At 41.8% G+C, this 24,432-nt stretch overlaps 2 protein-coding genes across 2 annotated transcripts in view; both read left to right on the forward strand.

Annotated features, from left to right (window-relative positions):
* mettl9 (methyltransferase 9, His-X-His N1-histidine) overlaps nucleotides 1–1,868 on the forward strand; it is a 28,459-nt gene extending 26,591 nt beyond the window's left edge. Inside the window, exon 5 of the mRNA XM_048552635.2 lies at nucleotides 534–1,868. Coding sequence (XP_048408592.1) covers nucleotides 534–739 — 206 coding nt within the window. The 3' untranslated portion in view covers nucleotides 740–1,868. The remainder of the gene's footprint in view (nucleotides 1–533) is intronic.
* A 3,662-nt stretch (nucleotides 1,869–5,530) lies between these two features.
* Nucleotides 5,531–24,432, forward strand: part of LOC125462433 (otoancorin-like) — a 55,908-nt gene continuing 37,006 nt past the window's right edge. Inside the window, exons 1-12 of the mRNA XM_059653871.1 lie at nucleotides 5,531–5,537; nucleotides 12,621–12,649; nucleotides 12,759–12,789; nucleotides 12,897–12,924; nucleotides 14,129–14,207; nucleotides 15,823–15,951; nucleotides 16,916–17,148; nucleotides 19,852–19,955; nucleotides 20,042–20,148; nucleotides 20,663–20,802; nucleotides 20,975–21,098; nucleotides 23,842–24,057. Coding sequence (XP_059509854.1) covers nucleotides 5,531–5,537; nucleotides 12,621–12,649; nucleotides 12,759–12,789; nucleotides 12,897–12,924; nucleotides 14,129–14,207; nucleotides 15,823–15,951; nucleotides 16,916–17,148; nucleotides 19,852–19,955; nucleotides 20,042–20,148; nucleotides 20,663–20,802; nucleotides 20,975–21,098; nucleotides 23,842–24,057 — 1,227 coding nt within the window. The remainder of the gene's footprint in view (nucleotides 5,538–12,620; nucleotides 12,650–12,758; nucleotides 12,790–12,896; nucleotides 12,925–14,128; nucleotides 14,208–15,822; nucleotides 15,952–16,915; nucleotides 17,149–19,851; nucleotides 19,956–20,041; nucleotides 20,149–20,662; nucleotides 20,803–20,974; nucleotides 21,099–23,841; nucleotides 24,058–24,432) is intronic.

The following is a 24,432-nucleotide window of genomic DNA, read 5'->3' on the forward strand; positions in this document are numbered from 1 at the left end:
TACAAGATCAAGGTCAGGAAGACCATTCAGTCATCTAGAGTGACCCTACATTTGCATGAAAGAAGCATCTGGCTGTCTTTTAAATGCTTCCCAGGTTTTTAACCTCTATTCAGAATCCATTCCAAGTACAAGTCACTCCTTGTGGCTATCTCAGACTGTATGTACCATGGTACTGGTTTGATTCTGTGACCCACACTCAATTTTATTTAAAGCAGTAACTTTCTCCAACACTCTTAACCAGCGTGTCATTCTTGGGATTCCTCTTTTACAGGCTGAGTTCCTCCGGTCTCTCTAGACTTTCTTCATCTCTAAAACCCTGACGCACGAGATCAGACTCCTCTTTCTGATATTGTGTCTCCTGATGTTGAATAACCCAGTGACCTCCTATTGTCAGTGATTCTCTTTGAGGAGTAGGGAGTTTGGTGAGGATTACTAGCATCTATAGAATTGGTTAAAGTGAGCTGGGAGGTAATCTGAGAAAACACTGACTCGTTTATTTACTGCATCCGCTGTGATTTTGTTCCCTTTTGTAGGTGGTAGATGGGAGAGACCTTCGGAATATCTCGAGGTAACCGGAGAGACGTGGGAAGAGCAAGTGGCCAGTTTTAGTAACGATGTGTTCAGCAAAGTGGGCTTTGCCATTGAATCTTTCACCCGGCTCCCATATCTGTGTGAAGGAGACTTGTACAATGATCACTATGTACTGGATGATGTGGTCTTCGTTCTTAAACTGGTTTAAAACTGCATTGTCCAGATATTTCATAACGAAGAAAGCAACACAACAATTTCAAACAGCTAGAATGGTTTCATCTTTCTAATCAGTCAAATAATGGGTTAAAGCACAGCTTGTTTAACTTTAAGTGAATTTAAATATTTTGTGAACTATTTGATAGACACTCTATGGTCATATATATATTACTTTTCTTGTTGAACCCTCCTTTCTATCTTGCTGCTGTGACTTTGAACACAGCATCCCGTGCCTCTCCCTGCTCAATGATTCATGCTTCGGTGAACAGCTAGGTAGGGTTCCCAGCTCTCCAGGGTTGGCCTGGACTCTGCGGAAATTGACAATTAATCTTATGAATGCTGCTACAAACAGAATTCAGGAGGAGAACAATCATTGAAATCTTTTTTAAGAAAAAAAATCATTGCATTTATTTCCCCCAGTTTATTTGATTACCTTGATTATTAATATTGGGAAAGTTGGAAATCATGTGAAGAAACCAGGAATACATCCAATGTCGAGTTGGCAACCTTAGGGGTTGGTGAGAATTTCGTTCCACTCTAAGTGGTAGTCCTCCACTCATGGCATCTAGCCAACAAAGTCAGAACTGGCAACATTTAAGCAGAAATGGGGAGACTGGTTTGAAACCATTGTTCAAAAAGGTGTCCACTCCTGCACCTCAGCACAGCCACAATAACTGAGCCAACGCTAGCAATGAGTTTAATTGAAACACAATGACATAAAGGATTCATTGAAATTTCCCGGATATTGTGTTATTCCAGTGGAGCTGCTTTATTTTAGAATTTAGAAATCTGGTTCATTTGTACATCGCCATCTGTGGGCTGTCACAAGAGGCGAAGAGTCATAATCGTCTTGGTTTAAGTGGGATTGTTTAAACCATCTTAAATATTCTACGGTGTTTTACAGTTTAACAAGCAATCCTCTAAGTTCATGACAAGAACTGGTAAATGCTTAACATGTGACAGTCCAAAGTTTAATTTTTTAATCTTGTAGATTATTTACTTTTAAAACAGGTTGCCTTTGGATGTAAGAGATGATCAAGTGTCGGTTTCCTTGATCTAGTACTTTATATTTTATTCCATGTTGCCTATTGAAAGAATAAAAGAAGAATACATTTTCCTTACCTTTTTGAAGTTCTACTGTTTCATCATAAAGGTCATTATTGACTAGGGTTGGATCATGTGGCACCAGGCAACAAATACGTGACTTCAAGATAGAAAGCAGAGAGCAGCATTATGCACATTATTGAAAAGGGCATATATTCAGACTGGCACAAGGATTGGGTCTTCACAATTTGTAATTCTATTGATTTAGATTTTAGACTAGAAAAGAAAATGTCTAAATTTGTGAACAAATACTAATATGGAGGTTCTGAAGAAGGGTCACTGAACCTGAAATGTTAACTCTGATTTTTCTCCAGAGATGCTGCTCGACCTGCTGAGCCTTTTGAACAATTTCTGTTGTAGTGACTAAAATGGGAGGGATAGTCATATATATTCTTGCATGAGATGTGGCTCACGCTGGCAATGTCAGCATTGATTATCCATCCTTAACTTCCCTTCAGCTGATTGACTCTTAACTGTCCCCTCCCCCTATTATTTCAATTATATTTGTTGATCTGGAATGTATTGCCTGTAAGAACAGTAGTAAACCAGGTGGATTTTTACAACAAAATGGGTGCATGGTTCCTGTTAAACTAGTGTTTTAATTTGTGATTTTATTGAATTCAAATTTCACCCTATGCCACGGTGGGATTAAAGCCAGTCTCGCCAGAACATTAGCTTGGGCTCTGAATTCCCAATCCACTGACATTACCAAATTGCTACTGTGGCCCCCAAATACTGAGGACTACAGCAAAGTACAAAAGGACGTTAATAATCACGCAGGGCAGGCCCATCGTGATGAATTTCAGCATTAAAAAGTATTAAGCGTGCAAAAGCAACTTTTTGCGAATGCTGGAAATCTGAAATAAGAACAAAAATGTCTGGAAACACCGAACAGATCAGGCAGCATTTCTGGAGAGAAACAGTTCTGGTTTCAGGCCAATAACCTTGCATCAGAACTCCGAAGAAAAGTCATCAACCTGAAATGGTAGACGTTATTATGTTTTGGTAGGAAAAATAAAAAGGTTGAGTTACAATCCCATTGGAGATAAATCAATTTTAAAAGAAAGGAATCTCTATGAAGTCAATGAAAGCTGTTGGACGAGATCTCACCTTTTAAAACTTACAAGCCAATTAAAATTAACGTGAATATTAATTAAAAGGTGAAAGATATTTCAAATAAAAAGATAAACCTCACCTTAAGTAATTGATACAATAAAGATACACCTCACGTTTAGCATTCCTGTTATTATCCACATAAATCTAATACCACAGGTAATGACAATACAGTGTGGAGCTGGAGGAACACAGCAGGCCAGGCAACATCAAGTAATGTCGGGCTTTCCAGCTGGCCTTTGTTTCGTAGCACCTCTTGCTTAACTCTATGGCTGTCAAAATGGTTTTTTTGCACACTGCTTGTTGCGATTAAATAATCATAAGTTACATTTAATTTGGCTACTTATTAGGACATCTCACAGATAATCAAGTACTGAAGCAATGATTTAAACTTTTCTAAGACCCCTCAAGTAACTGAGTTAAGCCTCACAACTCAACTTGGCAATTACTCGATTAATGGTGGAATTTAACTACAGTTCCAACCAACAATATGTGTCTCTGGCAGTGTCTGGGATTCGATCCTTGTGTTGTTCTTCGAAGGTTTACTAATAAGAGGTTCTAGTGTTGGATTCTTCTATAGATTTTCATCCTTCAGCTCTGTGAGGTGATATTATTGATGATTATTTAGATTCTTTCATATAAAATATTATAGGTTTGCAGCTTGCCTTCTTATCAGAAGTAACTCCTCTGTTCCTCGTTACATTCAGTGTTATCTGTCTGTTTGAAGACACGTCCTGTCTTATAATTAACTCCTTCAATCCTTTAGCAAGGTGGTCATTTATCTTTGTGGCCCAAGGCAACCAGTTGTCAAGCAGATGTCGAAACAATTTTGTTCATATTGCTTTGACTCATTCATCTCCAGATGTGGCTAATTACTTTCAAATCCTGTCTAAGTTTGTGCTAGTCCCTTAATAGTTTACTCCAGACTGAGTTATTGCTGCTTCTTTTGTGTGTAACAGTTTATCTTTGATTCTTTCACTCCATGAACAGTTATTAAAGTTCTCAAGTTTATAATATCACAGGCCCTGTTCTTTGTTCATTATTTTCAATATGATGAGAAAACACTAGTATGATTGATCATTTTCCATCATATCGGTTCATATCTAAGCTGAGTTGCTACACTTTGCACAATTTAAAATGTACCAATTCACTATGTGGTATAGCTTTATGCAGACAAATAATCAAAGAATGAGTTATAGATGAATGATCAGTAAATAAAACACAAACCAAAGATGGATTAATGAGTTTGGATAGTGCTTCACCCATTGCAGCTTTAAGATGATCATGTCTTAACAGAACTACAACGAGATGCGTAATAATATGAACCCAAGGTTGTGTGTACATTATTTCTCCAATTTCGGATGTCATCCCATTGGGAATGTTCCTTAATGTTTTTAGTATCTATTTTGATTCTCTGACTATACTGCTGAACCTTAACATGTAACCTGTGTGCCTTTCTCAAAAATCCCTTTTGTTGCTTCCAAATGTTCCCTTTTCAGGGCAATATGGGCTTCATATTTTTGCCAATAAGATACAACTATTTCTCTAAAAGATCACATATTTTCCCTTCCTGATGTTAATTCATCCCATTGTTGCTATGTGTGTGGACAGTTGAGTGTGTTGAATCAGTGATGGGACAAGTTATGATAATACACTCTTTTAAAGACTTTGTGATACTGTATTCCCCTTCACCCACATTTCCAACCCTGATAATATTGTCTAGAATGGTACTTCAAACTTCCGGACTATAGTTAACTGTTTCATTACCGCTGAACTCACAGCCACATGTGACTTGTCAAGTTGTGTAAATGGGATAAGGACAAACAATAATTTTATCAGTCAGTCTTAAGTGCTGTCCCAACAAGTCTCCCTCGCTCTTGGTCTCCCCCACCCCAAACCCTTTCCGTACAATGTAGAACTTTCTTACCTCTCATCCAGATGGTGTTTTGAATCACTGTAATATTTTGCAATGTTATAACTTTGAATGGTTTGTCTTCATTAGACATAACAGGGTTCCTTAAAACAAGACCTATTCCATTCCCTCCCATACTCAAATCATTAGTCCGTACATTTATTAACGAGATTAACTCACAGATAGTGATTTTTCTTGAAGTTCCTGTCCCATCAACTAATTTCCTTAGTGTAGTGTCATCAACCCATGTAGGAACTTCTCCATTTTCTCTGTACTGATCTAACGTCCAATTGAGTCTTAACATGGTTACGTGAAGGGTCTTGTTTTGGTTGCTACATGCAATAATGTTTATGTCATTGTTTCAGTACTTGATTGTCTATGATATTTCTTAACAATTAGCCAAGTTAAAGGTAATTTCTGGCGATTTATCCACAATAACTTGCATAGCTGAAAAGTGCCCAGTCTATGTCAAATTTCCCTGGAAAGGGAAAGTAGCTCAAAAATTTGAATAACAGGTTAAGGAGCCATTTCACAGGCTACGAAGCAGTGTCACACAACTGGCATTTCCCATTGACAGGATGTTGCCTTCTGTTCAAAAAGATATTCTACCAACCACGCCTGCGAACAAAACCATGCATGAATTTTAGTGGCGCAATGCCAGGTAAGTGGGCAATATGGGCAAACGATCAACTGATATTGAATCAAACAGCATCTTCTATTGTTTGTTTTGTGTTGAGTAGGTCATTACTCAACTGTCAATGCTTGCAAAACCCAAAGCAAAACATCCATTGTTAGATGTAACTGTGAACAATCCTGATTGTGGTAATTTCTTTTTAGGGAGAGGCACAGATGTGTTGATAACGTCACTGGTCTAGTGATCCAGAATCGCAGGTTGATGTTAGTGGTTTGAATCCCAACACAGCAAATGATAAAATTTTAAATTTGTTAAAAAGCTGGCCAGTACACCCACGAAAGCACTGATGATTGTTGTAAAATCTCTTGTAGTTTACTAATGTCCTTTTAGGAAGATAATGAGACATCCTTGCCTCAGAATGACTCCAGACTCTCAGCAATGTGGTCGATTCTTAACTGCCCATTGGGTAATAGGGATGGAAGGTACTGAATACTAGCCTAGCTGGTGATGCACACTTCCTGTGAACCAAAAACACAATTTAACATAATCAGTCAAACTCATAATGTGCTTAATTTATGTTTGGTAGCAGCAACTGCATGCAAAAGGAAAATTTTTGAGTAAACCAGGAACTTAGGGTTTATGGTTCCCATTTATAGAGGAAGCAATCAGAGTTGCCGTGATAACCAATGACCACACTTTTCTCCTGAAGTACAAGTTACTGATTGCTTGAAACTTGGTATTCTTCTGTTTGCCCTGATGACCTTATGGAGGGTTATAAAATCATGAAGGGTATGGATAGGGTGGGGGAGTCCAAAATTAGAGGACATAGGTTTTGAGGTGAAAGGGGAAAGATTGAGAGGGGACCTAAGGGGAAGTTTCTTTTTTCATACAGAAGGTGGTGCATGTATGGAATGAGCTGTCAGAGGAAGTGATGGAGGCTGGTACAATTACAAGATTTAAAAGACATCTGGATGGTTATATGAGTAGAAAGGGTTCAGAAGGATAAAGGCCAAATGGGACTAGCTTTATTTAGGATTCTGGTTGGTACGGATGGGTTGGACTGAAGGGCCTGTTTCAATGCTGTATATCCTATGACTCTATGACTGCAAGATAAAAAGGTTCGGGAATGTGTGTATCTTCTCAATGGTTCTGTGTCAACAAAAGTGAGACCTCCGTTAAAATTCCAATGGATTCCAGAAGTGGGTTCAAGATCTGGAAAGCTACCCACAAGGTTTTCCAACTTCAAGGGGAAAGCTCAGCTCTTTTTCTCTCTCTGAATTTCTCCCTCACTTCCCTTCTTACTAAGTGTCTCTCCATCACTTACAATCCCTTTCTTTATGCATATGTCCTTTTTTTCTCTCTCTCTCTCACTCCTCTCCTCTCTCTCCATATATCTCTGTCTGTTACACATGAGAAATTCCACTGTGCCCTCCTGACCTGGCCCCTCTTGTTCTCCTTTAACTCAATAATACATTGTCCTACCAGCACTGTCTCATTCTTGGAATGATCCTTTCATAACACCTTTCTATGAATAGATTCAGGAAGGATACAATATCTGGCAATATGAATTCTTGGGAATCTGCAAAACAGAAAATTGGGTGATTGAGCTGCAAATCCTTGAGGCTTATCTGTTTGAACTGGACACCTGTTTACCTTATCCCTGATATTCATAAATATCCAATGAGGCAATGAAACCATCTAGTGTGGATGGAGATGTAGATGAGGCATTGCCGTTTGTGAGAAGGCATTAAAGAAGTTGCAATCCTAACATGTCCATCCTCAAACACTGTTTTACCTAACTCACCTTCCAGTATAGATTGGAAAGCAAACGCTTTTGTTATCTTTAAACACACTCTTCAAATGCTGGTCCTGGACATCTTGTAAATTATGCTGCCCATGAACCTGTGTCCTAACTTGCTCTAATCCCTGCTCACCCGTGCTCTCTGACCTATCTTGGCTCCCACTTCAGCAATTCCTCAATTTTAAAATTCTCATCTTAGCATTAACATTCCTCCACAGCCTCACCCATTTGTAACTCTATCACTTCCTCCAGCTATAACCTTATGAATTCCTCCAATCCTAACCTCTTGCCCAGATCCAACTTCTTTTGAGCCACTATTAACAGCACAGTCTCCAGCTGCGTGGGCCCTAAACTCAAGAACTTCCCTCCCCATCCCTCCACCTTATTACTTCCCTGTTGTCCTTTTAAGTCTCTGATAACATAGCTCTTTCACCAGCTCCTGGTCACCTGTCCTAATACTTCCCGATGGGGTTAATGCTTGTCTGAAAACAGCCTCAGGATATTTTACCACTTTAAGCACACTGCACGAGTGGAAGTTATTGAAAGAGGACAGGTGTCATCTTACATTTGACTAACGTCAGCAAACAGAGATGGGGATAAAAGGTCCTTGTTCCCTCACAAGTGTCTGGTTGCTGACTTTAGTCTGGGGACAGCCCAGTGAAAAAGAAAACAAGAAACATATGTAGGAGATCAACAAATTTTTTGCTCAGGTATCCACTCTTCGTTATTTTTTTCCTCTCTTGTTTACATGAATCTAATAAATGGCAGTGGATGTTAATCAAGAAAAACGGTGCCAGAAATAGAACATTTTGAGGAATTCACCTATAGCTTATTTGCATTAGCATTTCTTTTTATTTCAAGTTAATGGAAGGATATGTTAAATTTGCGGGGGTATTTTTGCATCTTTTTTTGGTACATGCTGCTAATTCAAAATCTGTAAATGCCACAAGTGCATTGTGTGTGACCCAGAATATCCATATTCACTTGTTAATTTTTACCCTGATTGTGTGCCAGATTGAACAGTGAATTGATTGTCTTGTATTCTCTCAATAGAGGGGACTGGTTCAGAACTTGTTGCAAGTCCATTGCAAACATAAAAATGACTGATTTTATTTTGTTCTCTGTTAACTGTTCAATTCCATTTGCAGCACCAGCTCAGATTTATCTCTCATTTTCGATGCGGACATTAAAATATTTTGCACAGTATTTCAGTGGAATATTTTGAATTTTTAAATTTAAAAATGTTGTGTTCTGCATCAATTGGATTTTGTATATGTCCTTTTAAAAATTTAATCATTCAATTTTAATTATTTAAGTTTCAGCTTTTGAAGCTTGTTTTGTAGTTTGAATTACGATTATTGACAAAATGAACTAGGGATTAGGTAACACTTGACAATTGGGAATTCAATGCTGAGTAATTACATGGAAAGAAAAGAAAGTATTTTGGTCAATTTACCTAAAGTACAGAATTAAAAGTATAATTTCAGTGGCCGAACTTTGTAAATGGTGTGCAGGTTTCAATGACAAGGCCAGCATTAATTGCCCATCCCTAATTGCTCTTTGTGTAATGGTGAGCTGCTACATTGAGCTGCTGCTGTTCATCTGGTGTAGTTATACCCACAGGAGTTGAGGATTTTAACCCAGTAACAAGGAGCAGTGATACATTTCCAAGTCAGAATGGTGTGTGGCTTTAAGGAGAACTAGAAGGAGATGATGTTCCATGTTTCTGTTGCCCTCGTCCTTCTAGGTGATAGAGATCACAGATTTGGAAGGTGCTGTGGAAGGAAATTTTGTGAGTTGCTGTAATGAATCTTTCATCATTTATATAAATGATTAGGATGTTATTGTAGGAAGCATGGTTAGTAGTTCGCAGATCATGCCAAAGTTGGTGGTGTAGTGGACTGGAAAGAAGGTTATCTCAGATTACAATGGGACCTTGATCAAACAGGCCAATGGGCCGAGGAGTGGGAATGTGTTGTTGCAGTAGTACAGGACATTGGTGAGGTCACTTTTGGAGTATTCCGTACAATTCTGGTCAGCCACGATGTATTAAACTTGAGAGGGTGAAGAAGAGGATTTACAAGCACATTGCCAGGACTGGAAGGTTTGGCTTATAGGGAGAGGCTGAATAGGCTGGCGCTGTTTTCCCTGGAGTGTTGGAGGTTGAGGAATGACTTTCTAGAGGTTTATATAATAATGAGGGGCATGGATAGGGTAAATAGCCAAGGACGCTTTCCTGGGGCGGGGGAATCCAAAACTAAAGGGCATGGGCTTAAGGTGAGAGGGGAAAGATTTAAGAGGGACCTAAGGGGAAGCCTTTTCTCACAGAGGGTGGTGTGTGTGTGAAATGAGCTGTTGGATGAAATGGTAGAGGCTGGTACAATTACAACATTTAAAAGGCATCTGGATGGGTATATGAACAGGAAGGATTCAGAAGGATATGGACCAAATGCTGACAAATGGGACTAGCTGAACTGGACTGAAGGGTCTGTTTCCATGCTGTATGACTTTCTATGAGTCACTGCTGACACAGTGAAAGGATCAGCATGGTGTAGACCAGAAGTAAGTTGAAAGGGTGAGTGTGAGAAAAGAATGAATGGGAATAACTGTGATAGGGTGGAAGACAGCAAAGATTAAATGACAAAACCATTGGTGCGCTACAGCCATAAAAAAAAGAAACAAAAGCAATGTCTGAGGGAGGTGTGAATGGCAAAATGGCAAACTTAATTGAATTAATGAACATAATGAATAGTGAAATGGTCTGCTTGAAGAGTTAGTGAATGCAGATTCAACAGTAAGAGGAATTGGTAAAGTGCTTGGAATGTGGCATAAGTGAAATGGGACTAAATTGTTTAAACTTTCAAAGAATCTGCACAGTCACAGGCTGAATAGACCCCTCCTGTGCCACGTGACTGCCTTTGGGAGACTTGCCAAAGCCACTGGGGATTTACTTTAACCTTTTAGGCTCAGGCCTGCCAAACGGTAATACTGACTGACTCTCTGGTCTTTTCGTGGTGAATTTTTCCATTACGTAATTCTGTGAGAAATGTTTCACACAATATTGTCCATCACACATGTTCACAGTAGCAGCACCACTGGAGGAACTGGATGACATTGTATAAAGATGCAAACAAACCTCTGGATTTGGCTGGTTGTCCTGAGTCTTTGCCAAGCTGGGTCCACTGTTGATGCAAATCCAGACAAAAGTAAGGAATCAATTACTTAAATTACTCTACTTCTTTTTTCAATGCATTGGTGCCTTTTAAATTATTTTCAGATTCAACCACATAAAAATGGAAGTGGTGTTAGGGGTTGGTGTTAATTTTAAAGGTATTAATAAATAAAGTGTTAATTTTTAAAAAGTCATCCTAAAGCCTTATTGTTGTTTGCTTTGTCAGTTAAATTGCCTTTCAAACATAAGGTGCACCTGCAAGAAAGTTCAGCAGTTAACTACCAATCTTTGTCTAACTTCACCATAACAATGCCTCAGAGTCCACTTGCCAACCAATCAGCATTCTCTTCTCATACAGTATGAAACATCGCTCCCCCTGTACATTGGTATTCTTGCAATTGTGCTGATAAGTGCATGATGAAACGTTTCAACAAAATTAATTATTTTTTCAGCAGTACAATTTATACTTTTCGAACTTTCTAACGTACTGAATAGCCTTGTGTGAAAGTCAACCCTATGCATTTTGGCCCAATAAAGAAAATTTTTTTTGTCTATAACATGTGTAAAAGTCTTTTTTTTTAGATTTTCAGGAATCAAACCTCAAAAAGTTCACAATTAAAGAGTATATGCTTTAAATGCTTAAATTACAATTGGAAATGTGAGTGAAGCCAATCAAATACCTATCAACAAAAGCAAATGCTGGATATCTGAAATAAAAAGGTTGGAAATACTCAGCGGGTCTGGAAGCATCTGTCAAGTGAGAAACAGTAAATGTTTCAGCTGAAGGATGTTTCTTTAGAACATTTGATAATAATAGGACAAACAAATTCGGGTTGTCATGATTGTTAAAAAGTGATAATTAAGGGATGGGATTATAAATGCTGATTTATTTCTTAAAAAGGAGGCCAATGCTGTATTGTCTGGAACTCTGTGTCACTGCAGTACTGGAAGGTAACTCACTCAATGATATTATTAAAAAATCATAGCAAATGGAAAGATACCTTTTATAAAATGCAGTTGAAATAGATCTTTTTGTGCTATATATTAACATTGAGCAGTAAAAATCAAGGGGTTTGAAAAGTTTATTTACAGATTTTTGCCCCTTTTTTGTTTTATATTAAAATTCATTAAATTCATTTAGAAATACCTCCACTTCCTGGCCACAAGATGTCACCTTGTCTATGCAATAAAGCCCAAATCAAGTATTGATGCTGACCTCATGAAAACAGTACTCAGTTAAAAGTTGGCAACTTGTCCTTTGGGCTAAAACAAAATGAACTGTGACTTCAGTTACCTTAAGTTTTCTTCTTCCTTTCCTCCCTGTCACAATAATGTTGTTGTTACCTGATGTGCACATTGAGGTGTTTCCAAAACTGGACAGTTCATTGTAATGAGGAGTTAATGGTAATTTATTGAATATCCCACTGCAACTGCACCCACCCCCAACTCTGTGACCCAACTACTAACTCTGTATTCCCCTTTCCCGGTATGAACAATGCCCCTGGATAATGGTAATGAGTGAGCAGTGACCCTCAAGTAACAGGAAAGAAATCTTACCTTAAACAAAACCGGCAAAAAGAAAGCATCGCTTCTGTTCTCGTTTTTTTAAGAAAGGGCTTGTAGTTCTCCTGCACCTATCACAACTTCAAGACATCTCAAACATTCCTCAAACTCTGAAGTACTTATGAAAATGTAGTCACTTTGGCATACCAGGCAGTTTGGCACAGCAAGCTGGCACAAACAGTAATGAGATAATAACCACTTAGCATAGTTTGATGATTGAAGAAGAAATATTGGCCAGGACACTGAGGAGAATGCCCTGAGTTTTCTTCAAATATAACACCACAGAGTGTTTTGCATCCACCTGAGAAGGCAGGCTGTGGCTCTTCGCTAGTATCTCATCTGAAAACCTGCACCTACAAGTGTGCAACACTCAGTCAGTACTACACTGAAACTTCAGCCTAAAGCTTTGTGCTGGAACTGTCAAATGTCAGAATCAGAAGCAAGATGTGTACCCCGCTGGCCATAACTCAGCACCTCAAACTCACTATAAGCCTCAAAAGGCTTATTGCAATATTCTGGAATTGCTTTACTCTCTGCCACTTGTGTTTTTTTCATCTCATTGTTCCTTTTACAGATTTACCAGCTGAATTGAGACGAGTACTGGTTAGTGGCAGGATTTTATTTAAATTCCATCTTTCTTTGCTTTCTGTTGCTGCTTTTATTGTGATTTTTAAATTCTGCTGAACAGTTTAACCATGTCTCTTTTGTTTAGGATGAGTTATTGGATGAGAAATACATAGAAGGTGAGATCTCCCATTTTTATTGGAATCCAGCTCTTTAAGCATACTGTGCCAGAATGATTGATTGTCTTCATATATTTACATCCTTCACCTTCACTGTTTTTTATCAGGAACTATCAAAGCAGTGGAGTACCTCAGGTGAGACCTTTGTATTGTTGGAAGACTAGTGAAAGAATCAACAAACATGCATTTCTTTTAGGAACAAAAGCAAGTTTTTAAAATTTTTTTAAAATCAATTCCAACACCTTCTGTTTTTGCTCCTGATTTACAGCACCCACAGTTCTTTCCGTTTTTATGCATTTTTATAGCACCATTCCCTATTTCAGCGTGGCTAAAAATGCTTTTCAACCAATTAAAGATAACAAAGTGTGGAGCTGGATGAACACAGCAGGCCAAGCAGCATCTTAGGAGCAGGTAAACTGATGAAGGGTCTAGGCCTGCAACTTCAGCCTTCCTTGCTCCTGAAATGCTGCTTGGCCTGCTGTGTTCATCCAGTTCCATACTTTGTTATCTTGGATTCTCCAGCATCTGCAGTTCCCATTATCACTGATAAAATTTCAACCAATTAACTTTTTTTGAAGTGTTGTAGTATAGGAGATGCAACAGCCAATTTGTGCACAGCAAGCTCCCACGTGCAGTAATGTAATTATGAGCAGATAATCTGGTTTAGCGATATTGTTTTAACGATACAGGAACCCCCACCCCTGCCCACATCTTCAATAAAATAGTTACATTTAACTGATAGGACATTGCTTTAACATCACCTCGAATAGCTCAAGATGCCCTTAGTGTGTGCTGAGCATGTTAGCCTCGGTTTCAAAAACCAGTGACTGGAGTGTTTGTGTTTTGGGGAAAGGATAAAACTGGAGTGTGTCTTGAACCCAGGGCTTTCTGACAGGAGGGCAAAGACCGCTCCCTACTGAACCTCAGCTGTAAACCACCAGTTTGGCTGGTACGAGAAGTGGGTAAATATCCTAACTGTGCAGGGCAGAGGAAGCAGCAGCTTCTGAGTTAGATTAAAGTGCACTGTTGGGACAGAGCAGAAGGACGTCTAATTTGCATCTTGCAGTGGTGTAATTGACTTGAGGACTGATAAAGCGTTATCCACCACTGAGGATGAGGGACCCAGATTAATCTTTGTCCCGAGAATTTATGGTCCCACGCAGTAATAAGGATAACAGTTCGTATGTGCAATAAAGAAAAGCAGATTATGATGCCTCCTTTGGATGGTTTTAAATCACTCGAATTGGAGGGATCAGATTTCTTTGATTCAACTTGAGAAGAATTAATTGATATATCTAGATCAAACAGCAACTTTAATTATTTGTTTTCTGGATTCCAGGGGGACCCCTGTAACTGAGTATTATGCAGACATGCTGCGATACCTTCGCTCAAAGTGGTCTAGTTTGCAGATGCTTCAGGTTTGATTTATACCTTTCTTGAATGATTATAGTTTGTATGTGTGTGTCAGTGCATGTATATCTATGCAAATGACAACAGCTTGTATCCATACAGCACCTTCCAAATAGTTAAACGTTCCAAGGTGCATCACGGGAATTGGAAGTTGAGGGGAATGCCTGCTAGCAATTTATTTCCCTGGTTATGATCCCATGGGCCTTGCTCCCAAACGTGCACAACAGAGAGTTGGGGCCTTGAGGGTGGGCTCTGGTGGGAGCGCCTGGTCATGGTTTTGACTCAAGGCCCTCTTGTCGAAGGTGGTGCAGAGATTCTGAGTGTGGGTTCAGGCTGTGAAATCTGGGATTGGCCTGCACAGGAAAGGGTGGGGGGTGAGGGAGCAGGGTCTTCATTGGTGGATAGTTCCAGGTCTGTGGATGAGACTTGATCTCAGTGAGGTGGGGCCTGGGAAGCGGAGAGTGAAAAATGATAGTGGGACCTGGAAAATATATCGTAGAATTATAGTTACGCGCTGGAATTGGCCAATCAGTTGCTCAGTCCATGACAGGACTCTGAAAAAGCAATTTGGCCAGTCCCACTCGCTGGTCTTTTTCTATAATCTTGTAGTTTTTTGTCAATTTTAGGTGCATATTCCTTTTTGAAACTCATTAAAAGGCACAACTGAATCTGCCTATATCACACTGCTGGCCAGGTTCACATTACAGATCTTAACCACTCTGTGTAAATAAAGGACTTCCTCATGTCATCTTTGGTTTTTTTTTGCCACCTGCCTTGTATCGCTGTCCTCCAGTTCTTGACCGCTTTACCATTAGAACAGTTTCTCACTGTCTAGACCCTTCATGATTTTCAACCTTTTATCAAATCTTTCAATCTTCTCTTCTACAGGAAAGCAGCGCAGCTTCAACTTATCCAAATCATTGAAGTCCCACATCCCCGAGACCATTCTTATAAAACTTTCCCAAGTCCTTCCTGATTCCTTCTCATCCTTCCTAAAGTGTAGTGGACAAAAATATGTGTCACACCATCATAGATTTTGTACGCTGTACGTTCATTTACAATTAATACAGCTCAGGATCCCATCTGCTTTGTCAAGAACTTTCTCAACCTGCCACTTTCAAAAATTTGTGTAATCATCTACCCCCAGCTCTTCCTGCTCCCACACCTCTTTTAGAACTGTGCGCTTTTCTTTATGTTGACTCTTCTCATTTCTCTCAGCTTCTGCACTTTAAACTTACTCTTCCACATGCCTGTTGGATCCAGCAACCTGGGAATATTTGCTTGAGGTCTACCATTATTCCCTCACATTTCACAATTCTTCCAAGCTTAGTATCATCTTCAAATTTCAAAGTTGTGCCGTACACTCCCATGTCTAGGTCATCAGTAAAGCACTAGTCTTCACCCCTGTGGATCTTGAGTGGAAACTGTCCTCCAGTGCAGAAAAACATTCTCCACTATGTTCTTTCCTGTCACACCATTACTCCCAAACCATGCTACCACCACTGTCCCTTCCCTTGTTCGCCCAAAGATTTTGAAAGGATGATGTGGTGATGCTGTCAAATTTTGTGCTGAATTCCCTGGCACGTTTTGATCTCAATGTTACTTCCACTTTTCTTCTGGCAGAATTCATTCTCCAGCTACTTCAGAGAAATTGTCCTTCGGCCAAGGAAACTGGCCACGGACCTACAGCAGATGGACACCTCAGCCTTCTTGCTTAGCGCAAAGTACTTCCACAGCGGTATAAGTGTAGAGGTGAGCATAGTAGCTGTTTGTTCTTATGTTCAAGTCCACTCCGGCACCACCCCCCCCCCCAGATAATGTCACCCTCCATGATCTAATGATGACCATGATTGCTGGAAAAACCCACTAGGCTCATTAATGCCCCTCTTAGGGAAGGTAATGGCCATCCTAACCTGGTCTGGTCCACACCAATGTGGTTAACTCTTAACTACCCCCTGGTGGCCTAGAAGGTGACGCCTTCATTCCATGACTGGACACAAAGACAACTCTGCCTTAAAAAGCTGTGATTGTTGAGCATCAGTAGAAGCTGGGGGGGGCGGGGGGGGGGGGAGGGGCTGGACTGGGGGGTTTTGGGGGGGTGTTGTAATTTCCCGCCGTACTCATTGGAAAGGGAAGGCTAGAAACAAGCTTTGCCTCCCTGAGATTTTCAGGTCAGAGGCAGGAATGGGGCAGGGTCATTACCCAGCAGCCTCTACTCCTCGGGAAGGTGGTAACTTCCACCCTCCGCATTTAGGAGTATTTTCCTACTTTCAATCCTGCAATGTCTGCCTCTAAAGTTTAGGCTATGGCCATAGACTAGCCTCCTCAGCCAACAGAAATAGTTCCTCATAATTTACTCCATTTTAATATCTCACAAATTTCAATCCACACGTCCCTCAAATCTTGTAAATGCCATGGAACCTTAAGGTTAACCTAAACACAATCTTAGTTTGCTTAATGCAGCCATGTACGTTAACCCTTGAACTTTATTCTGTTTTGTGGTTTTGTGGTTTCTTTGGCATGATGGCCATATAAAAACCTCTTTTTCTCTCCTTCTCTCTCTCTCTCTCTCTTTCTTCCTTTCTCTTTCCCTCTCTCTCTGTCTCTCTGCCTGCCTGTCTCTCTTTCTGTCTCTGTGTCTCCCTTTCTGTAAATGCCTCTCTCTTTCTCTCTGTCTCTCTGTCTGTGTTTGTCTCTGTCTCTCTCACTTACCCAGCTTGCATTTACTACCATCGACTTTGGGCATGTTAAAAACCAGTTAACACAGATGCCAGGAGGGAACCGTTCTCTCTTTGAGAGCAGCTGGAAGAAGTGTTTACCGTCGATCAGCTCCTTTCAGTGTCTGGAGCTGGTGATTGAGGCCCTGAGACTGACTTCAGCTGTCTACCTACAGCCAGAGATGGTTCTGAACCTGCCAAAAGACCTTCAAGAGGAGACATTTAAAAATATGTAAGATCTTAACTTATCCTTTGGAGTGTGCTTTCTAACCTGCTATAATATTCCTTGGGTGTATTTCACAGGCTCATTTTTCTCATTGCCTTGAGCAGGTTGGCGATCCCTTGTCTGAGAGATTGTCAATGACATGGTGCTGCTGGACAGTGAGAACCATAGAGAGGGGTCTCAGTTTGCCCCACCCCTGTCCTTTCCAACAGCATTCACTTAAGGAAGCTTGAAACCATTGGAGTCCCCGCCATAACCGCCCAAAGAGAATCCCCCCAGTCCTCACACACCACCCCACCAACCTCCGGATACAATGCATTATCCTCCGACACTTCCACCATCTACAATCCGACCCCACCACCCAAGACATTTTTCCATTCCCCCCATCCTTGTCTGCCTTCCGGAGAGACCACTCTCTCCATGACTCCCTTGTCAGCTCCACACTCCCCTCCAACCCCACCACACCCGGCACCTTCCCCTGCAACCGCAGGAAGTGCTACACTTGCCCCCACACCACCTGCCTCACCCCCATCCCAGGCCCCAAGATGACATTCCACATTAAGCAGAGGTTCACCTGCACATCTGCCAATGTGGTATACTGCGTCCACTGTACCCGGTGTGGCTTCCTCTTCATTGGGGAAACCAAGCGGAGGCTTGGGGACCGCTTTGCAGAACACCTCCGCTCGGTTCGCAATAAACAACTACACCTCCCAGTCACGAACCATTTCAACTCCCCCTCCCATTCCTTAGACGACATGTCCATCCTGGGCCTCCTGCAGTCCCATAATGATGCCACCCGAAGGTTACAGGAACAGCAACTCCGATTCTGCTTGGGAACCCTACAGCCCAATGGTATCAATGTGGATTTCACCAGCTTCAAAATCTCCCCTCTTCCCACTGCATCCCAAAACCAGCCCAGCTCATCCACTCCCCCCACTGCATCCCAAAACCAGCCCAGCTCGTCCCCGCCTCCCTAACCAGTTCTTCCTCTCACCTATCCAATCCTCCCACCTCAAGCCGCACCTCCATTTCCCACTTACTAACCTCATCCTGCCTCCTTGACCTGCCCGTCCTTCTTAGACTGACCTATCACCTCCCAACCTCCCCACCTATACTCTCATCTCCACCTATCTTCTTCCCTATCCATCTTCAGTCTGCCTCCCCCTCTCTCCCTATTTATTCCAGAACCCTCACTCCATCCCCCTCTCTGATGAAGGGTCTAGGCCCGAAGCATCAGCTTTTGTGCTCCTGAGATGCTGCTGGGCCTGCTGTGTTCATCCAGCGCCACACTTTGTTACCTTGGAGAATGTTTCTCACTTGTTAATAGTTATCCATCAACCTGTATCACAAAGACAGAGAATCTGATTATTATCACCTTGCTATGTATAATTTGGCTGCCACATTTCCACATCACAACAGGGGGCTATATACCAAAAAAGTACTTAATTGGCTGTAAAGAATTTTGGGATGTTTTGCTGTTGTGAAAGATACCATAGAGATATAAGACTCTCTCTTTCTTCATTGTCATGCACTGACCTATAGTCTATTCCCAATGGTATTTTCCAAGAGTGAGAATATAGTTAGAAAGTGTATCTTTGACATAAAGACAGTGGGATGCGGATGAAATGTTTTGCTCCTCTTGTCAGCCTGATTGTAGGTTGTGAATTGTCAGCCATGGCTCAGAGTCTCGCCTCTGAGTCAGAATGATGTGGGTTCCAGCGCCCTCCGAAGGATGGACCATATAACCCAGGCGGCCAGTCTTGATGTAATCCTGATACAGAGCCTCTGTCGAAGATAACAAAATGTGGGGCTGGATGAACACAGCAGGCCAAGCAGCATCTTAGGAGCACAAAAGCTGACATTTCGGGCCTAGACCCTGCATCAGACAAAAGGGTCTAGGCCCGAAACGTCAGTTTTTGTGCTCCTCAGATGCTGCTTGGCCTGCTGTGTTCATCCAGCTTCACACTTTGTTATCTTGGATTCTCCAGCATCTGCAGTTCCCATTATCTCACAGAGCCTCTGTCTGCTGTTGTACCAGCCTGTTAACCAACAATGTTCCTTGTTAACCAAAGGTGTGAACTCAACTGACCAAACAAAACTCCAACTCTAGAGATAATGGGGACTGCAGATGCTGGAGAATCCAAGATAACAAAGTGTGGAGCTGGATGAACACAGCAGGCCAAGCAGCATCTCAGGAGCACAAAAGCTGACGTTTCGGGCCTAGACCCTTCATCAGAGAGGGGGATGGGGAGAGGGAACTGGAATAAATAGGGAGAGAGGGGGAGGCGGACCGAAAATGGATAGAGGAGAAGATAGGTGGAGAGGGGAGTATAGATGGGGAGGTAGGGAAGACGGACAGGTCAAGGGGGCGGGATGAGGTTAGTAGGTGGGAAATGGAGGTCCGGCTTGAGGTGGGAGGAGGGGATAGGTGAGAAGAAGAACAGGTTAAGGAGGTGGGGACGAACTGGGCTGGTTTTGGGATGCAGTGGGGGGAGGGGCGGTTGTGCTCCTGAGATGCTGCTCGGCCTGCTGTGTTCAGCCAGCTCCACACTTTGTTATCTCCAACTCTAGCGGTTTGTTTTGCAGTGAATGGATATGTAATGTCTACAAAGCTCCATTTATTGACTTTTGCAGTTTCATCCATGATAAATCTTGCCTTCTGTGACTCATTTTGTATCCCTGTTGATAAAAGAATTACTCTGGTTTTTTCAGAACAACTGTGTTTAAGGAGCTCTATGACAAAATGGCTGCTCGCACACAAAGAGCGATATATGAATGGATGAGACAAACGCTGCAGCGATCCTATAAACCACCTGGTAGGTTGGCCTGAACTGGATGAATGGGCCCTTTCAAGAAGAGGGTGGACTTTTCACAGTGATGAATTTCATTCTCCACAAAACAGGGCTGAGTGGATCAGGATCGTGGATCACTGCTGAGAACCTGTGGTTTCTGGGTCGATACATTGTCCACCTGCCTGTAGAGGAGATCCAGAAGATCAGCCTTAATGAAGTGAGTGAAAGGGGCTCAGAATGCAAGCTGTAAAGCTTGACTCTTCTCCAAATTCGGCAAAATTAGTGAGGCTAGCAGCTATGAAGGGGAAGAAAGGCCTATTCTTATTCCATGACTGCTTGTATCCCATAAATGATCTCTGAAAGAGGCCACTGGTTTGTGGAATAAAAATGAATGGCGTTACCCATCACCATTGTTCCAATGATTCTATTTCCACACCCTTCCCCTCAACTGAATCGGTATGTGAAGATCAATGCAGGAATTCATTTATCCCTGCTCACTATGCTTGTATTAAAGAGGTTTACATTAGGGAGCAAAGATGGGGGTTGAACTGGAGGCTAGAATTGGAGGGAGTGCCCTGATTTTGAAGAGTATACAGTTGCAGGAAGTTACAGTGATGGGGTGGCTTAAGGGAGCGTTGCTTATGTTGAGTGAATCTCTTTAAAGGTTGGCTGGGGTATCTGTGAAATGCCCACTCTAATTTACTGGGGGTGGGTGTTTTCTTTAATCACAGATTCGACTGTTCATTAATTATGACAATGCGACAAAGCAGCTGGACTCAGTGTATGACATTACACCTGCCACTGCTAAAGCTTTCCAAGAAAGGATTGATGCCAGTGGGTTTGATTTGACCAACACTTCCACGGTGTACAGGTAAACAGCAGTTCCTTCACCTCACCCTACCCTCCAACCCATCACTCAGACCAGTCCCTCCACACTCCAATGTGACGTCCTGCTCCCCCTCTCTTACACACGAAAGCACTTGCTGTCGGGAATGTGACTTGATTTAGTCGCATGTGCTCAGCCACTTCCTGAACTTTTCCAGGCTTGGTCTTCTGGTCTGTTTCTTCGACAACATCCAGGAGCTAGACACTGGGGAGGCTCACAGCTTACTCCACCAGATGATAAAGTGCAACCGTCTGAAGGGATTCCAAGTTGCTGTGAGAAAGGTAGGACATTCCTTGGACACACACGCAGGTATTTCTGCAGGAAACCTGGGACCTTAAATATCAGAGCAACCAAGAAATCCGAAAAGAAATTTGGGAGGAGTTTCTGCTGGGGCTATTTTTCCTGGAGGGCCGGCAGCTGAGGGATGACCTTATACAAGTTTATAAAATCATGAGGGGCATGGATAGGTTGGATATTCAAGGTCTTTTCCCCAGGGTAAGGGAGTCCAAAACTAGAGGGGTGAGAGGGGAAAGATTTAAAAAGGACCCAAGGGCTAACATTTTCATGCAGAGGCTGAGATGGCGTTGGGTTCACTTATAACATTTAAAAGGCATCTGGATGGGTATATGAATAGGAAGCGCTTAGAGGCGTATGGGCCAAATGCTGGCAAACGGGACTAGGTTAGTTTAAGATATCTGGTCAGCATGGACAGGTTGGACTGAAGGATCTGTTTCTGTGCTGTATATCCCCCTGATTCTGACTGTTTATACAGAGAGTGGTTTTAGTTGTGACGGACTGCATGTCAGTGCAGTCTTGGAGGGTCGAAGTGTCTGTTCCTGTACTGTAATTTTCTTTGGTGAAAATGGGCAATTCGCTACCACAAAGAGTGGTGATGTACAGTATAGATATGCTCAAGAGGAAACGAGATAAACAATGAGGGAGAAAGGATGCCTGACAAGGCTTAACAATGAGATGAAGTGTGGGTGTGAGGACGCAGGTGTGTGCACTAGTACGGATGGGTTGGGCTGAATGGCCTGTTATTGCGCTGTATTCTGCTCTTCACCCCTCATTTCATCCTCCTCTTTATCCGCTTATAGACTCCTATTGATTCCAGATGTTTGCGAGTGTTGTATAATGATGTTGGAGTGAATTCCACTTGCCACTACAAACACATTTTACCACAAAAAGGATCTCAAAGAGATATTTAGAGACACTTGGGAACACTTTCAACTTCTGACCCTAGTAGAGGCATGTCATCTTCTCTGAACATCCACAAATGGTCTATTCAGGGTGTGTTTATGGTTTAAAAAACACAAAGAACTGCGGATGCTGGAAATCAGAAACAAAAATAAGATTTGCTGGAGAAACTCAGCAGGTCTGGCAGCATCTGTAGAGAAAAAGCAATGTTATCATTTTGGACTCAGTGAACCTTTTTCAGGACGTTGAGCACAGAGTGTTTAGAGATTCTCAACTCAGAAATCTAGACAGATTCAGAAATGACTGTTTCCCCTTTTGAGACTCTGTGGATATCGCTGTTGTCTCGGAGTCTGAAGCTCATGGTTTCAAGGCCCATTCTAAAAGATGAGCATGATACCTAACTGACAACCTCAGTGCAGGACTGAGACAGTTCTGCACTATTAGAAATGCCACTTTTGGATATGATGTTAAACTGAGAATCCCTCTGCCCCCTCAATGAGTGTGAAAATTTCCATTGCACTATTTTGAAAAAGGGACAGGGGTAGTCCTTCCCGATATCCTGCTCTTTATTGGTCCTTCAACCAACAGATTCACTGGTCATTATCACATTGTTATTTGTGGAAGCTCACTATGCACAAAGTGGCTGTTAAGTTTCCTACATTTTAACAGTGATCAGACTTCAAAAGATACATAATTGTTGTACTTTGCAAAATTTCTAAAGTTATGGCGGTGTTATGTAGATGCAATTTTTAAATTTTAATTTTTGTTAATGTTCTCATGTGAGTGTGTGCTGGAAAGGGGATGATCTCTATTTGGCAGTTATTGGAGGAACTCTAATAGGCTTCAGTACCCTCCCCAATCCTGGGAGTGGGGAAGGAGCAATCATTGTTTTGTTCCAGGCTACCATTGCTGGACCCTCTGCTGGTGACAAAATGAATCCTTTGTGATGAATACCTTGGCCAAATAACCCACTGACACTGACAGATATACCAGAGCATTGCTCATTTCGTTACGCAGGAGGCCAAAAAGTGGCAACAGTTGCAGAGGATAATGTTGTTTTGCACACATCCATATTTAAACAACAACAATTTGTATTTATATAGCACCTTTCAATGCAGCAAAACGTTTGCAGAATGTTTGCAAGAGTGATATCAAGCAAAACTTGACACCTACCCACACAGGGAGACATTAGGACAAGAGATCAAGAGCTTAGCCTAAGGGTTAGGTTTTAAGGAGCATCTTTGTATTTGGTATTCCCTTCCTCAAAAGGCAGTGGATTCAGAATATTTAAAGATTTTAAGGCAGAGTTGGATAGATCATTGATTACCAGAAAGATAAAGGATTGTCGGGGGTATGCAGGAATGTAGAGTTGAGGCTAAAATCAGATCAGCCAGGGTCTTATTTGAATGAATGAGCAGGTTTGAAGGACCGAGTGGCCTACTCTTCCCCTTTGTCTGTCTTTGTGAAAGAGTGAAAGAGAGGAGGGAGGGAAGGTTCGGGGTGGGAATTCCAGAGCTTTGGGGTAAAGGTGAAGTGAATGAAATTAGGGATGTTAAAAAGGCCAGTATTAGAGGAGCAAGGGGCTTTACAGGGTTGGTTCTGGGGATTACAGAAAGTGGAAGGGGAGGGGCCTTGAAGGAATTTGAGAATAAAGACAAGGCATTGCCAGACTGTACATCAGTGAGCACTTGAGACCTCCTCCTTTCTGCTCACTATGGAACCCTCTGGTAAATTTTGCCACTTTGACGGCACCATTAATGAGGCCAAATTGAATTTGCAATGGCAGAAACTTGATTCTGTATATTTCTTTCTCTTTTTTGCTTTCAGTTGAAATCCCACCTCCTGGAATTAGTCCTAAAAAACCAGACCCTGAATGAATCCTTGGACTCCATCTCAGATGCAATTGCTGGGCTGTCTTTCACACAGCTTGAGTCACTGTCCCCACAAGCTGTGCGGAGCGCCATTTCTGCCCTAAGGACAGTAGCCGGGTGGACAGAGAGCCAGATGATCATCCTTGTGGACAAATTTATCGGCGACAGTAAGGTGAATAGTGGCCCAATTGGGGAACTCGTACAGGCCTGCATCTTAAGGAGTGAACCCTTGTCTTCTGAATTTTGAGAAAATACAGAGAATGACTGAATGGAATTTGATTCCCTCGACATATGGATCAGTAACTGGAGGTCACGGGGCTGAGTTTCACCGCAATTTGGCCAAGTGTCAATTCTGAAGAGCTTTGGAGAGCGGTTCCCTTCGCGAGAGGCTGCAGCATTGATCTGGCCACAGGGAAATGAGAGAAATGTCACAGCCTTGATACATTTGTAGGTTGAAGATTGAGAATCCCTGGGGTCTTCTTAGAAAGAGCCAGCTAAGTGAGAAATGTAGCTCAGCTGTCACCTGACAACGACTGAGCCACTTGCT

Source organism: Stegostoma tigrinum, chromosome 23 (assembly GCF_030684315.1).
Source record: "Stegostoma tigrinum isolate sSteTig4 chromosome 23, sSteTig4.hap1, whole genome shotgun sequence".
Lineage (NCBI taxonomy): Eukaryota > Metazoa > Chordata > Chondrichthyes > Orectolobiformes > Stegostomatidae > Stegostoma > Stegostoma tigrinum.